General features: G+C 41.9%; 1 protein-coding gene across 2 annotated transcripts; it reads right to left on the bottom strand.

Annotated features, from left to right (window-relative positions):
* Positions 1-366: 366 nt before the first annotated feature.
* LOC117254641 (uncharacterized) lies at positions 367-16,683 on the bottom strand. 2 transcript variants are annotated; one of them, XM_033623015.2, is made up of 6 exons: positions 16,347-16,678; positions 4,962-5,054; positions 4,540-4,608; positions 4,329-4,439; positions 1,152-1,261; positions 367-962 (listed from the first exon to the last, which is right to left on the bottom strand). In XM_033623015.2, the coding sequence occupies exons 1-6, from the start codon at positions 16,571-16,573 to the stop codon at positions 685-687; spliced, it is 888 nt and encodes a 295-aa protein (XP_033478906.2). In that variant the 5' UTR covers positions 16,574-16,678; the 3' UTR covers positions 367-684. The 2 variants fall into 2 exon arrangements, with proteins under 2 accessions (XP_033478906.2, XP_078032013.1); XM_078175887.1 differs by having other exon boundaries at positions 834-964; positions 1,158-1,261; positions 16,347-16,683.
* Positions 16,684-17,451: the final 768 nt, after the last annotated feature.

Genomic DNA, 17,451 nt, shown 5'->3' with positions numbered 1-17,451 from the left:
CTGTGATAAGTTAATGTGTCCACTTTAACTACAATGGTCTTCGAGCATGTTTGTGACAGAGAGGATCAGAAGTTACGGGTGTGAGGGCTAGAAAACATGTTGAGTTTGCCCTCCGTAATTGATGCATACAGTACTCTACAGAGTGACCCAAGTTCACCTGCACTGCCTCTGACCACATCCAGGTCACATGGGTGGTGTGACTCATAAAATCCAAAAGTAAACATGCATTTCCTCTCAGGGCTGCTGCTTTGGTCTGAACAAGGTAGAGGAGCATGTTAAAATAGAGTCCAGGTTCAACTCTGATATATATCAGAGAAACTGTGAACCAACACCATTCATTTGATTGAAACAATAAATTACATGGAAATGGGTTTTAATTTAAGAATTTATTTCACTATACACTGTATTACAAACCTGTACATATGAGGTAGTATATAACCGAAAGACTGGTACCAAAGTTTTACAAAACTGATTTGTTTTATGTGGACATGGAAAATGAGGTAATGGGTGTTTTGAACAGGGTCCCCCAGACTGTCATGTCGGAGGAGACAACACTTAGATGTGCAAATAATCTGCAAGTTATCAATTTGTGCATCAGATATGACACATTTATGTTCGACAACAAATTGTGTGTAATTGTAACTTGTGAACTTCCCCTTATGTTTCAGGTTATTATTTATTGTTTCATGTTCCATTTGGTTCAAGTTTAATCGCAGTAAGGCATGGTGGAGGAAAAGGTACAGAGAGGGTCTGTGAGTTGGACTGGTCTGACTGCAGTTTGTCAGATGATGCTGCATATACTTCAGGACTCTGGACACTGGATAAGGACACAGGGTTGCTGCTGATTAGATGTCCCTCAAAAGTGTGGAAAGCGCCACAGGCTTCAGGTGTCACAGTGTGCTGACCAGCTGCCCAGCTCTGAAGAGACGAAGGATCTGGTTTACAATCTGTTTTGTCATCACCTGTAAGAACATACAAAAAGACCAAATTATACATTATATGCAATTTTACTTTTAGGACCCAACAGGGATAATTTAAGAAATGGATGAAGGTTAATTACTGTAACAACACAGAATTTTTACAATAAGAACTAGCAGACTTTACAGTACTGAGATGTTTGAAAACCTCTTCAGTAATTTGGTGTGACATACTCAACTCTCCAACATCATGCTCTTCTTTCAAGCGAACATGTAAAGTGTGTTTCTGCCATGGCTCCAGCTCCTCTTCTTCACACTCCAGTTTAAGTTCAGATGTTTTGTGACTGTAACAGAAAACAACAGAATGACCCTGCAATCCATTGTTCTTGTAACTTGGGGAAACTTGTGTGGTGTTTGAGTGGTGGAACATTCTGGAACAAAGTTATAGCTAGGGATGGGAATCGAGAACCGGTTCCTGTTAAGAACCGCTTCCAACTGGTTCAATTCATTGACATCATTAGCCTTTATGCTTAACAATTCCCTTATCGATTCTTTTCATTACGCCGAATCTTTTCATCGATGACGCACGTCACGCTCGTTAGTCAGCAGCACGTTCAACAACAAAGAAGACGTAATGGCGGAGAGACAGAAGCAGGGCAGGAATCAGGGCCGAACTCTGACATGCACGATACAGAGAGCGGAGGAGGATTGTAAGGCGTGACCATGTAGAGACAGAAATGACATGCCGTTGTGTAAACAATATAAGTCATCATGTTATAAGGTGAAATATTTCACCGTATAACACAATAAATAGTCTAATGTTATGTTATTATATGAAGCGTCCGTCACTCAAAATAATATAACTTTAGTTGATGAAGAGATAAGACGGAGCCCTCTCCTCTCCTCTCCTTTTATATGCTTTACTGACAAGTGTGTGTGTATTGAACTGGATATGAAGCGTCTGTAGCGCCAAATAATATAAAAGGTAGTTTCTAGGGATGCACCGAAATGAAAATTTGTGGCCGAAGCCGAATAAAATAAAAAGCTTGGCCGAATACCGAGTACCGAATACCGTTGTTTAGTTTTTCATTTGTTTTGCAAGCGAACCCCCTCCAGATTAGTGTTGTCACGGTACCAAAATTGGGACCCACGGTACGATACCAGTGAAAATATCATGGTTCTGAGTAGTATCACGATACCACAGCAAAAATTAGGCAGATGTGCCTTTTGTCATTTATAAAAAAAATAAATCACTTTTCTATAATACATCAATGATATTTCAATGGAATAAATTAAACAAATAAACAGCATCAATAAATGATTAACATAGGGGGGATCAAAATAAAATAAATAAATAAAATAAAAATCAACCAGCCACCCTCCTCCTCTGACAAGTAAAGAACAGTCCCTAAAGTGTGGTGAGGTTTGTGGACCATTAACAGAGAAATATGAACGGCTCGTTTCTCCTCTGACACGTCACATACCTGTGTGCCGCCACGGCTTGGTTGTCCAGGTCCTTTTGGGCAGTCATGACGCCAAGAAGAGGACATTATTGGAGTCGGGCTTCTCCATCGCCGGTAAGCCGTTATCTTGCGCCGTATTTGACAGGAATACCTATTCCTGTCTTTGTCTGTGACCCCCCGTTCAACCCACAACCGGTGGGATTTGCCTTTTGTTTCTGCTGCTGGTTGAAATCTGTACAGCGTGCTGAATGATTTATTTTGCTTGCACAGAACTATTTTTAGTCACAAATGTGAGTGCGGTGACGGACGGAGTAAAATATCGCCACACTGCCAACATTTTACTCCGTCCGTCACTGCAAGCTGTTTGATTGCATTATCAAAACATGTCGCTATTATTTGGCCTTGCTTTTCACTTATTCCACCAAATAACGAATGTGTGTTGTTTTTTTTTTTGCAATATTCGGCCAAATATATTCGGTTACCGAATATTCAATGCATCCCTAGTAGTTTCTAAAGTGCTAAGATGAATTTAAAAAAAAAATAGTTGCATATAGAGATGGTGGTACATTTCAAGAGGGCTGAATTGGTATCACCCCTGCCTGAACCCGTAGGCGTAGCTTTACTAAACAAATTGCTCTGGACAGTGCAACCTAAAATAGATCCATGTGTATCTGTAAGGTTTTCAGTGTACTGCTGCTCCAATTTTCCACTCTACTAATACTTCCACCATGAGATTTGAGCAAAACTAAATGACAGATGGGATGAAATACAGGAAACATAAGTAGATTCTGCATGTCAGAACTGTGGGCCACATGTAAGTCTTTAGATGACACCTTTATATTAGAGTTATAAAGGGGAAAAAGTTTGTTCTATTCAGTATATTCAGAGTATACACAATTCACTTCAAGATCTTTACTCTTAAAAATGAGGCTTCATCAAAGACAAACAGGTACCTCTGAGGCACCTCTGAGCACTCAGCTCAGTCGTTTCTGTGGCGTTTTCCGTATCACTCTCCAAGTCAGATCTGTTAAATAAAAAATATATATAAATTTGAATCATATGAGCCGTAGAGGCAGAAATAAAAGCCCTTTTTAAATAGGAATTGTGCAAATTTGCAGGAAAGCCCAAGCAGTCATCTTTCAGGATTGGCAGTATATAAATAAAATCGCTGAGTGCAGCGAAATGCCGCCTACCTACTTTTGTTCATACAGAATGCGCCTTTTTCAGGGCAATGGGGCACATGAGCAAGTAACAAAATGTGTAGCTCAGCGCGTGATGTAAACAGTGATGTACTCCGAGGGATGCCGCAGCTGCTCAGTCCTTCGGCGATTCTCTCACAAGTTTGCCCGTCCTTCACCGTTCCCGTCATTTAACGGTTGATGGCCTCTTCGTTTGCAACGGCAAGGAGGGCGCTCAAGTTATTGTCTCCCCAGTTGCTCATCTTTACAGTGTCTGTCAGGTTTGCATTTCCCTCTTGCTACCACCACCGCCAGTGGCTCGCACGTGCAGCGTTATCAACAGCCCCTCCCACAAGTCATCAACAGCCCCTCCTGTTGCTGAAAGCCGCCTCAGTCTTTTTAAACTAAAAGGGTTCTGCCAATGTGACTACCCTACGAGGCGGAAAATTTGGCACCTCGCATCAACTCGCCAATCCGGCTCTGTGCGTCTAAATGCTCACAGCTTGCCGGCAAAACAGCCCAACATTCGCCGAAAATCTGGTAGTTTAAAAGGGGCTTATGGTACAATATATGCCAGCATGCATATCTCCGTTTCCATTCACACAAAACATATGAACACAAAAACTTCATGCTATTGGCTGTGACTCTAATATAAAGGTGTCATCTAAAAGGGGAAAAAGCTTGTTCTATTCATTATATTCAGAGTACACACAATTCACTTCAAGCTCTTGACTCTTAAAAATGAGGCTTCATCAAAGACAAACAGGTACCTCTGAGGCATTACTGGTACGTAGACGTCTCCATCACAGCTGTTATCAGCTCCTGGAGCACTCAGCTCAGTCGATTCTGTGGTGCTTTCCATATCACTCTCCAAGTCAGATCTGTTACATTTAAAAGAAACACACATATCAGAATCAAATGAGCCGCAGAAGCAGAAATTAAGATACAGAGTATATCCTGTATAATTAATAATAAAATTACAGTCTGTTCTTCACACGGTTGCTTTCCTCCTCCTCCTCCTCCTCCATGGTGACCTCCATCTCCACAAAACTGAAAATGACAAATTACAAAGAGGACATTAATTAAGGTAAGAGGGTGAAAATGTATCTCAGGGAAGTCTGTATAGTACTGACAGACATATAAAGCTACTGAAATGTAAATTCATGTTTATCATCATCTTGCTGGTGCTGTTTACCTCTGCAGACACATGCTGAAATTAATTTCCTGACAATTCAGAAGTTGTGAATATTAACTATCTTACACCTATGAGGTTAACACAACATGAAAACCTGTAAAATATAATGTGATCCAATGTACAAGCCAGAGTCATGCAGAACGATGCCACACAAAGGTGTTTTGTTTGTGTGTGTGTGGAAAAAAAAGGAAAGGTTGTGACTGCTCACCTTGCAGCTGCTACACGTCCAGGTCTTGATGGTGCCGCTGGCTTTTGTCTACATGTTCCAGCAGAAGCCATCATCATGCTATACTTGGCATAACTGTAAAAGAAACCCTGCCATTAGTCACAAAACCTCACCTGGAAATGTTAAACATGCAAACTTACCCCTGGCTTAACAAATGCCTGAGATACAGTTCAACTTCAAGTTTACCTGGTAGATTCTGTCTGAATGTGACAGTGGAAAAAGCAGATTTATTAAACCAAGACAATGAGTAGATGTCATTTTTTGTGGACTACTATCACTATTTTGGTGAACCAACCCTCCAACTATGACTTCAAACTGAGAAATAGCTAAGATAAAAATATAAAGTGATCAGCCCAAAACATTAAAGCAACTCTCACCTTTCTTGCATTTCACACAGCACTTAGAAAAAATTTGAACATCCACAACTCGCGCCTCCCTCCGAAGTCCCACCCCCCTCCTCCTGCAACTCCACCTCCCTCCAAAGGCCTACTCCCCCCTCCTCCATTACATCCTCAATACAGATGTAGGCTTTGGCAAGGTAACGTTAGAGGACTTATGGTTGTGCGTAGACCCTACGCACGTCGCCTCCGCTGTTGTGAGCATTTTTACTTCTGCGGTGGTGTGTCTGTGTCACTCTGCAGTTACACCTCCAAAATGCTAGATGGCAGAGGAGGTTTCTGTTAAGTTCTGTAAAGTTTAGTTGATTCAAAACACACATTAAACACATTAAATGTGGCTTAATAGAGACAATCTGAAAACACAAGTATGCAAATCAGCTTCACTATAAATCGCAGCATTGGCAGACAAACACTTGTCTTTATCTGGACACATTTTCCCCACAAATACAACATGCTAACGTTATTAGCACAAGCCTATGGCATTTTACGTTGTATAAATTAGCCTAGCAGCTAGCGATCTTTCATCTTCTCATTTGAAACCAGGGACAACAGCAACATTTAACAATGGTAATGGCACTCACTTTGGCTCCATTACAACTCACAATATTCACCGACAAAACAACTGTCACACTAAACATGCTTTCCAAACAAATACAACATGCTAACATTATTAACACAAGCCTATGGCATTTTACATTGTATAAATTAGCCTGACAAGTGGAGATTTTCTCTGTTCATATGAATCCCGGATCAATCCCGAAGTATAAATCCCTAAATAATAAATCACACACAAGACTTATGTTATTTTAGTGGAGGCTTTACTGTCTTCACAATTTATTGTTTCTTATCTGTGAAATACAAGTAAATACAAGCTTCGATCGTTTCCACTGAGGAAAAAGGTGTCAGTATACATAAACAGAAAGGAGGTCTGCGTCAATGCGACGCGTAGTTACAATTCCAGGGAGGCGCACGTCAGGCTGCTGCACAGGCTCTACGTAGATGTGGAGCCTACGCCGTAGCTATGGCGTCGATTCAACAGAAGTATAAATTTGCTTCACACTGAGGAGGAGAGCATTAACCTTACAACCAACACAGTCAAACACAACCCCGGAATTTTAAAACTCAACCGGAGTCAGTGATGACTGATGAGTTTTAGAATAAGGTTACAGTGGTAACGTTACATAGTAGCGTTAACGTTACTAGTAAGTAGAAACGCACAAGGAAGATACTGTTAGTGTTTCAGAGGCTACGCTACAGTAGGCTAACCTTAGCCATTAGCAACCAGTGTTAATTTTGACAACCCTTTATTCCGTGACTAATTTGTGATGAGAACGTAAATTTAATAAGTACTGACAACAAAAACTAAAACGAAATCTCTGTTCATTATGAAGTGACGAGTAAAAACATGAAAAAAAAAGCTGACGCTGGCCAGCTGGACAATCTGGATTACAACCATCCTTAATGCCTTGATTGTTGTCCTTTTTAACCAATTAATTATCTTAACTCAAATTCAAACTCTCAGTTTATCTTTCTGATTGGATGACCTCCCCCCGCCCTCCGCGCGATGGCGGTGCACGTCCAGTTTTGCCACACAGAAGCCTTGCCTCCACAACGGGAAGCCGGGAACAACAATGCCTGTAAAACTCTGTAAAAGTAGACCAAAGCATACATTTTTGTTTCCAAATATTTATTTGAAAACGAAACCATTCATACGGTCAATAAAAAAAACATTTTGTTAATAATAAAAAACAAATGTAGTCTCAACAGTGACCACGCCAGCCGGCAGGACTGCGGCTGAACCGCACCCAATGTTCATTCATTTATTCAATCGCGTGTTCAGTGTGTGTGCGTGTGTGTGTGTTAGTATGTCAGAGAGGAGGAGTATCAATAAAAAAAAGTTTCCACTAATTATTTCGGTGTTTATTTCTTTTATTCTTAAGTTATTTTTATTAAAATGTGTAATTTAGCCAACAATATTATAGACCAAAAGTTAATCTAATTTATTATTGTAGAATGTATTTAGCAAATCACAACTTTCAACTGGAGACATGGCGCAGCATGTAAAAAACAAAACAAACAAACAAACAAAAAAAACGGCATTATAAAAAGCTGACAAATAGTGTTAATTAATTGACATGAGACATTGGAGAGGTTGTCAGTCCTATTCTATAGTCTGACCGTTGCAGCCCTTGGAGGGGCGCTGTAATCCTGGTGGTCCTACTGTTAACAGACACTGAATTAAAATGGGCATATGATTAAATGTGTTGGCTAGGTTTTGATGCCCTTGTAAGAAAATAGTAAATTAAAATGGGCACAACAGTTAAGCTGTTATGATAGGAGAGGAGGATTGGATTGGAGCTTAATTCTTGCAGGTTGTAAGTCATCCAACTCTTTAGAGTGGATCGTAACATGGAACTCTCCAGCAAAACTAAAGGTGGAGGTATCTGTTTTTACACTAACAGTGGCTGGTGTAATGATGTGACAGTGATCCAGCAGCACTGTTCTCCTGATCTGGAATCTTTTTTCATCAACTGCAAACCTTTTTACTCCCCCCGTGAGTTTGTTTCATTCATTCTGGTCAGTGTTTACATCCCACCGCAGGCCAACGTGCAGAAGGTAGGCTACAGTGCACGCTCGCTGACCAGATAGCTGCTGTGTGTAGAGCGGACTTTACCCAGGCTCCTTAGTTACTGTCCTTGGCGACTTTAACAAAGGTAACCTCACACATGAACTCCCCAAATACAAACAGTTTATAAAATGTCCGACCAGAGAGAAGAATATTCTGGATCACTGTTACACAACTGTTAACAAAGCCTATCACCCTTTCTCCTGCGCTGCACTGGGCCACTCTGACCACAACACCGTCCACCTGATTTCCTCATAGAGGCAGAAGTTAAAGCTCTGTAAACCTGTTGTGAGGTCATCTAATAAGTGGACAGAGGCTGTGCTGAATATAGACCATCACGCACTACGGTGAGGTATAATGGAGTTAAATGAAATGAAGTTAAATTAAATGAAGTTTTATAAACATTTTTTCTTTCTCTCTCTCTCTCTCTTTTTTTTTTTACTTGGGCCAGTAAGAATACACAAGGGGCCAGTACAGGGCTCAACAATAACGACTGCCCGATTGCCCGGGGCAAGTAAAACTCAAGGTCGGGCATGTAAACTAACAACTCACTTGCCCAATCGGGCAAGTTGCTAAAAATAGTAAAAGTTAATAACTAATTGATAAAATAAATGTATTTTAAAATGTGGTCCTTCGGCTCTGATGCAGCGGTCTCTCTGCCTGAAGTCACAGGCACACGCTGTGTAACAATGTCCTGCCAACAGCCCCCATTGATATTATTTTGCGTGACGGACGCTTCATATAATAACATAACAATATACTATTTATGGTGTTATGTGATCGTGTCATTTCTGTCTCTACATGGTCACGCATTAACAATTCTCCTCTGCTCTCTGTATCGTGCATGGCGGAGTTCCGCCACACACACAGGTGAGCATGCTAGAGCGGCTCGGGCCGCATTTTCCTAACCAAACCTGACCCCGAGCCCGGTGCAGTTTATCAGCTGACAAAGTTATTGTTATGGACACTGTGTAAATAACCATCAAGAGACTGCTGTTAGGCACAGACAAACAGCTGCTTGCACAGCAGCGTAGCACGGCACTCATACTGAGCTTGTGTTGCGTTCAGGTGTTGTCACGTAAATAACAACTTCCAACACTTAAATAGGTCATAGCACAAAACAGCAGCATGTCATGTGACTTTTTACTTTTATTATATTGAATAAAATTGTATGTTCCTAAATCTTGAGACACCTCATATGTAAGCTAGACAGACATTTCACCTGCTCATTACTGTGCACACATGTACTGTATGTACTTAGTCCTAAAGAGCCCTTCTGGTGCCAGTAGATACATAGAAACATCCCAGCAGGCTGTGCTTTGCAAGCATACAAAAAAGTTTCACGCATGTGAAAATTATTTTTCATGCGTGTGCTTCACATCTGCTGCTACAACTCCATCCTAGGGGAAACACTGCTGTGTGCATTTTGTGCAACAGGTGGATGTGGTAGTCTACTGGTAGAGTAGAGAGAGAGCTAAGTAGCGTTGAAGTAGAGTAGAGCAGGGCAGAGAGATGGAAGCAAAATATATTAAACCTGGTGTTAATACAGCAGAACTGGAGAGAGGGGTGAAAAATAAATAGAGGTGGGCATGGCTCAAGTAGGGCGCAAAATTATAGATGGAGAACGATTGACAAATTTTTCACTTTAAGCCATGACACTGTCATTTTTGTGTAGGAATTAAGCTACAATACACGACATATGTTATTTTAATTAATAAATACAATGTGAATAAAGATAACATAAAAATAACTGCAGTCTTTGTTATTTGATAGCCGCTTAAATTAAACAATTTTTATAGGGCAAGTAAAAACTGACTTCGGGCAAGCAGATCTCTGACCAACTTGCCCGGCCGGGCAAGTGAAAAAAAAACAAAAAACTTAGTGTTGAACCCTGCAGTAAAACTCCGAACTACTGGCCCGGGGGGCCAGTGGGGGAAAAAATGTTATGTTGAACACTGCACTGACTAAATTTTAACTAAAACAAAACAAAACTAAAAGACTAAAATGTGACTTTAACTAAATCCAGTCTTTGGTGAGTGACTAAGACTAAAATGAAATTAAAAGTTCTTGTCAAAATTAACACTGTTAGCAACTGGATGCTATGTTGTCATATAACATTATATATTATATTAGAAGCAAACTAAACATAACGTTACTTGTCCTGCACAGTCAAATGCAACCCCGGAGTTTTGAAACTTTTCTGGGGTCAGTGATGACTGATGAGTTTTATAATATAACGTAAATGCTAGGGGTGTCCCAATCTGATATTCGGATCGGTATCGGCCGCCGATATTAGCAAAAAACGTGCATCGGCATCAGACCGGACCGCACTGAAAAATGCTGATCCAAGAAGTTTTTCATGTAGTCCGATCCAGGTTTTCCGGCCAGCCCAGCACTCTGATTCAAGCAGTCCATTCCAGTGATCCGCTCCAGCACTTACTATCAGTCCACCAGGCCAGCATGCAGACACACAGGAAACAGCAGCCCCAGGCTGGCACTGACACTACAAAAATAACTGAAAAGGAAAGGCTGCATTGTTTGTTAAATGTCAATTTAATGACATTTGACTTCATGTTGTTACTTAACGTTACCTGTCCGGGAGAAGAAGAGCTAGCTCTGAGACAAATTGTAGCCCCTATAGCTCTCGCAGCGCTCTCCACCTTGGAAATGTTAATCTGGGTTCTGTCCCTTTCTTTATCCGACAACTTCTTCACCAACGACCGTTGTTTCTTTAGAGGTAATGTCGGATCCTGGTCGTCTTCAGGTGAACGTTTCGTTCCCCTCTCCGCCATTTCGCTTCGAAAATATGCGCTGCCATAGAGCTCGTAAGTTGCGTGTTTTCGTTTTCGGTACATAACGGTTACTGCACTCAAATTCAAAATACTGCCGCGAGTCGTGTCCGCCCGACACTGGCTTCGCTGCTGCCGGGATACAGCGGAAGAGGAGCCAGTTGCTAATGCTATGTACCGGGACACTGCTAATGCTGCTTGCCGTGCTGCTAACGTTTGTTTCTCAAAAAAATCAGTCGGGTCGATGACCCACCTGCACATGGGCTACAATGTATGATCGAAAATGAATAACAGTTGAAAGTATTCGAAATGTCCATCCCCATCTAGCTATGATGCTAGTTAGCCAACTTTGGCTAAAGCTTACCTGTCGAGGAGAAGAGTAGCCACTTCGACATCCGATTTCAAATTCTTCTCCGCTTTAAACCGTCTCCACCGTTTAAAAGCATCTCCTATATAGACCCTCGCTTTGCCTCGAGTTTTGTCTTGGCGTTTTTGGGAATCATAACGAGATCGTTTGGGTTTAGTCGCACCATCAGCCATTGATAATATCCGGTTTTCCTTGCTGCATATTTCTGGCTGAACCCGACAGTCATTCTGTTGTTATGTCTGAAACCGAACTGAGCCCGACATTATTTAATGACTAAAGCACTGAGTTTGTGTCACACAGTTGTTATGGTTACAAGCTATTTAACAGGCTGGGTGTGCACCGTGGGTGCTCCGCGGAGAGGGAGACCTCCGTGTTTGAGACGGGAGTGGGTGGCGGGAGGTCTGAGGCTTCCAGTGAGGGGAGAGGGAGAAATATAACAAAATAAGATAAAATAGGAAAAACCTGTCTCAAGGCGGAGGCTGGCGGCAGAAGGTCCGAGGCTTCCAGCGAGGGGAGTGGTAGAAACAAACAGCCAATATGTGTGTGTGTTCTGTTCAGGGGGGTATTCCATCAACGTAGCTCAGAATATCCAGACTAAGATGTAATCTTAAAAGTTTGACTAAACGCCAACTCCCAATCTAGCTCGAACCCGTTCCATCAAGTGAAATCAGCTCGCACCAACTGACGCTAATTCAAGCCTCACCTGTTAAAGCTATAGAGTGTAACTTCTTTCGCCCCCCAGCGGATAATGTGTTATTACAACAAATAACATACAGACTTGCCACACACCGTGTACACAGAGGGTCCATCCCAAGTCTCTTATTTTTATAGTGCTACTGCTAGCTCCTCGCTTGAACCGGAAGTTGTTCGAGGTCCGCCATCTTCTAGGCCGTCCCAAGTCTCTTATTTGTGCAGCTAGGAGCTAGCAGCAAGCTTTAAGCAGCTACAAGCTAGGATGGTTGAGAGCTTCCTATCCGGAAGAGTTTTTCAGCTGAACGCCATGACGTATAAATACCTGCCCCCTACATCTGGCTCATTTGAACGAGATGGCGGTGAAACAGCGCAAGTGTACGCGTTACATGCATTCTTTGCAATGAAACGCGGTAATTCACATGCCTACGTGACTACAAAGAGTAACGTTAATGATATTTCGTGCAAGACTATCATGATGTAATTAAATTTATTTCATTCACAACCCGTTGCGTTGTTCAGCGGACTGTCGGTGATGTGTGGCTGTTAAATGTGCAGCTGCTCATGTCCAGAACCACACGTGTTGATATAACACTACGCACACACGAACACACACACAAACACATTTGCCCATCATTAATTAATCCTGCAGGTCATGTGAGTGGAATGTTTAATAGCTTGTAGGTAATATTAGTCTATTAATATTAATATTAATTAATATTATAACTTTCATTAATGTTGTTGTAAGCTACTGTCACCGTCTGCCCTGCATCTCTCTCTCTCTCTCTCTCATTGTGTCATACGGATTACTGTTAATTTATCATGTTGATCTCTTCTGTACGACATCTATTGCACGTCTGTCCGTCCTGGAAGAGGGATCCCTCCTCAGTTGGTCTTCCTGAGGTTTCTACCGTTTTTTCCCCGTTAAAGGGCCAGTGTGTAAAATGGGTTGAAAACCGTTGAAAACAGTGACATGAGCGGTCGAATTCTAGATTGCAGGGCTCACTCGCTCACCCCTCCCATCGGGTAAATGACGGTGGCCTCGTAGGGACAAATAGCCTTGCGCAGACACGAGTTTTTCAGGAGTAGGTCTATCTAGCGACGAGGTAAATGTTTATTTAGAAATCTAAACCATGTTATGATATTGTAATGAATCCCTCACGAGCAGGAGACCAGAGTAGCATTCGGGAAAAAGGCCAGTTTATTTGAGCACTCCAAAAACTCCGGTAACACTCCAGGGGGTAAAAGACTCCGTCCCAAACTCTGACTCTTCTAGTGTAACACACACAGTTCATACACACATACTCGTTTACAGTACCTAGCGGGTGCCCCCTCCCCTCTCTGCTCCACCAATCTCCAGCCCGCACACTGACTGACAGCATAGCCTGTAAACAGAGCTTAGCTGTTTGTTTAGCCTAGCAATATCTCCGGACTATAGTAGCTGCAATGGACGACTTTGAACGCGATTTTGAAGAGTTTCTTGTAGCGGACACAGATCCAGAGCCATACCTGTTTGAGCCGGAGCATACAGATGAGGAACTTGGATGCTGAGCGGGCGAGAAGAGAGGCTGAATCCTCTGCTCCCATTTTGCTGCACAGAATGGGATTCGGTGCTACCATCGTTGGGGAGATATATCATCAGGAGGAAAAGCGCCGCAGAGAGTGCATCACAAGGAGTGAAGTTGCGTCTTCTTTTCCTCGCAGATGACAGTTCGGGTTCATTCTCTCCTATTGCGTGGTAAGTGTGGTCCATTCGCAAACTTTATAACTAAAAAAACTTTTCACTACTCTCTATCGACGAACTACTAACACTCTCTGCTGTTTCCTCCTCCTTCTTCCTTCCTTCCGCTGTCTTTGTTGGTTCATTTATACACGCGAAATGCGTTCTCTGGCTGGCTGGATAGTCTGCTCGGGCTGTCTTACATACATGGCGGCGCAAGATGGCGACCTCTCTAAAGCAAGGCCCTTGCTATATACAGTACAGTACAGGCCAAAAGTTTGGACACACCTTCTCATTCAATGCGTTTTCTTTATTTTCATGACTATTTACATTGTAGATTCTCACTGAAGGCATCAAAACTATGAATGAACACATGTGGAGTTATGTACTTAACAAAAAAAGCTGAAATAACTGAAAACATGTTTTATATTCTAGTTTCTTCAAAATAGGCACCCTTTGCTCTGATTACTGCTTTGCACACTCTTGGCATTCTCTCGATGAGCTTCAAGAGGTAGTCACCTGAAATGGTTTCCACTTCACAGGTGTGCCTTATCAGGGTTAATTAGTGGAATTTCTTGCTTTATCAATGGGGTTGGGACCATCAGTTGTGTTGTGCAGAAGTCAGGTTAATACACAGCCGACAGCCCTATTGGACAACTGTTAAAATTCATATTATGGCAAGAACCAATCAGCTAACTAAAGAAAAACCAGTGGCCATCATTACTTTAAGAAATGAAGGTCAGTCAGTCTGGAAAATTGCAAAAACTTTAAATGTGTCCCCAAGTGGAGTCGCAAAAACCATCAAGCGCTACAACGAAACTGGCACACATGAAGACCGACCCAGGAAAGGAAGACCAAGAGTCACCTCTGCTTCTGAGGATAAGTTCATCCGAGTCACCAGCCTCAGAAATGGCAAGTTAACAGCACCTCAGATCAGAGACCAGATGAATGCCACACAGAGTTCTAGCAGCAGACCCATCTCTAGAACAACTGTTAAGAGGAGACTGCGCGAATCAGGCCTTCATGGTCAAATAGCTGCTAGGAAACCACTGCTAAGGAGAGGCAACAAGCAGAAGAGATTTGTTTGGGCCAAGAAATACAAGGAATGGACATTAGACCAGTGGAAATCTGTGCTTTGGTCTGATGAGTCCAAATTTGAGATCTTTGGTTCCAACCGCCGTGTCTTTGTGAGACGCAGAAAAGGTGAACGGATGGATTCCACATGCCTGGTTCCCACTGTGAAGCATGGAAGAGGAGGTGTGATGGTGTGGGGGTGTTTTGCTGGTGACACTGTTGGGGATTTATTCAAAATTGAAGGCACACTGAACCAGCATGGCTACCACAGCATCCTGCAGCGACATGCCATCCCATCCGGTTTGCGTTTAGTTGGACGATCATTTATTTTTCAACAGGACAATGACCCCAAACACACCTCCAGGCTGTGTAAGGGCTATTTGACCAAGAAGGAGAGTGATGGAGTGCTGCGGCAGATGACCTGGCCTCCACAGTCACCGGACCTGAACCCAATCGAGATGGTTTGGGGTGAGCTGGACCGCAGAGTGAAGGCAAAGGGGCCAACAAGTGCTAAACACCTCTGGGAACTCCTTCAAGACTGTTGGAAAACCATTTCAGGTGACTACCTCTTGAAGCTCATTGAGAGAATGCCAAGAGTGTGCAAAGCAGTAATCAGAGCAAAGGGTGGCTATTTTGAAGAAACTAGAATATAAAACATGTTTTCAGTCATTTCACCTTTTTTTGTTAAGTACATAACTCCACATGTGTTCATTCATAGTTTTGATGCCTTCAGCGAGAATCTACAATGTAAATAGTCATGAAAATAAAGAAAACGCATTGAATGAGAAGGTGTGTCCAAACTTTTGGCCTGTACTGAATATATATATATATATATATATATATATATATATATATATATATATATATATAGAGAGAGAGAGAGAGAGAGAGAGATATAAATATAAAGCATAATTATAAGGCTATGAAAACCAAACGAATTTTATTTTATAGCGACTATACACTTATATAAACATATTAATGGGTAGAATATTCAGATTCAGATTTGACAATAAACCATGCCAAATATTACACACTGGCCCTTTAAAGGGCTTTTTTGCGGAGTTTTTCCTTATCCGCTGTGAGGGACAGAGGGATGCCGTATGCTGTAAAGCCCTGTGAGGCAAATTGTGGTTTGTGATACTGGGCTTTATAAATAAAATTGAATTGACTGAGGAAGACCGACAGGTCTGATGTCTTATTCACTCAGCAGCTGCTTACTGCTTTGATCAGTGAATATAATGTGACTTGGGATGTAACGTTACGTCAACGCTGGCTCCGTTATGCAGCAGATCCAGCTGTGCCGCCGTCATCAGGAATGGCCGTCGCTTCACGTGACGCTTCAGTGGAAAGGACGTCTCATGTCTCTTAAACCGACAATGCTCGCTCATCGCTCCTAGCGCAAGCTCCTCGCATTTTTTCCTAGGCGGGAGGGGCTAAACAGCTAGCAAAGTCGGCTAGGTAAGATAACTAGCAGTAATTTAAGAGACTTGGGACGGACCCAGAACACTCGCCACACACCGTGTACACAGAATAACACTCGCCACACACCGTGTACACAACGCTACACAATGTGACGAACACCAGGCTGCTAACATTACATTACGTTCATAGCACCATTTTTAAGAAAATAATTAAGTACTAGGTCCAGTACATGTAACAGCAACACATACTACTCATAATATAATATAAACCAAATCACTTACTTATCCAACAGCAGCAAGGCAACATCCGTGTCTGCCCTCAGCCCAATTTCTTCCTTCAGGGCTCTCCACCGAGGAAAAGCTACGCCAATACAAATCCTTGTTTGCCTTCTCCGTCGGTCACTTTCCTTCTTTGCTAACAGACCTTCAGCCGAACGTCTAGGCTTTCTCTTTGTGGTAGAATCCACTTCTGAACCGTGTCTCAGCCGCTTCTTTGGGTTCTCCGCCATGTTGCTTTCTCTTTCTACCTGCGCTCTACCTCTTCCTATGAGACTCTCAGCTCTTCCTCCCCCTCCCTTCTTGTTGTGAGGTAAAACGCGGCATTTCCTGTGGGCCAGCGCGGGAATGTAGCCGGTCGACACGCAAACAAAGAGTAACTTATGGATACCAAGAGGCAAAGCTCAATAGAACGCCCCATAGCAACAGACTCGCCCATGGCTTCGTCGTACCGCCGCCATTTTGGACTGTCAGCAGACCGCAGCAGACCCGCTTGCATACAAAAACACAAAGACAAACTTAAGTATATCGCTATTAATTATGCTTACAGTGCTACTCACCTCGTGATAGCTTGGTCACAGCTGCTTTTTCACGTTTTTGTAAAGCAAAATATAGACTTTAAAAAAAAAACGAAGAAAAACGGCTTAGATGGCATCTCTACATATTACATCCACTTATGAGAAGATTAACTTAACTCAAAATTACCCCATAAGCCAATCTACCAAAAAATAAAAAAATAAAAAAATCAATATTTTAACTAGAAACACATTAATGGCAACGTCACAGTCAGGAATAAAGATTTATTTACAGTGTGTACAGTAATAATAATAATAATAATAATATAGGATATTTTAATGCTAAAGCAGTAATCAGTTCTGATATAAATGGTCCAAGAGGCCATATATATATATATATACATACATACATATATATATATATATATATATATATATATATATATATATATGTACATATACACATATATATTTATGTATGTATATACATATACATATTAAATTGATATTAAAACACTTTAAAACTTAGATCTCAGGAGTTCTTACCTGTCGGGATCCTTCGGGAAACGGTGGAAGGCCAGGTGCGGGGTGTTCCA

The sequence above is a fragment of the Epinephelus lanceolatus genome, chromosome 2 (genome assembly GCF_041903045.1).
Source record: "Epinephelus lanceolatus isolate andai-2023 chromosome 2, ASM4190304v1, whole genome shotgun sequence".
Taxonomy (NCBI): domain Eukaryota; kingdom Metazoa; phylum Chordata; class Actinopteri; order Perciformes; family Serranidae; genus Epinephelus; species Epinephelus lanceolatus.
Note: the sequence above shows the minus strand (reverse complement) of the source record. Positions and strands in the feature narration are given on the sequence as shown.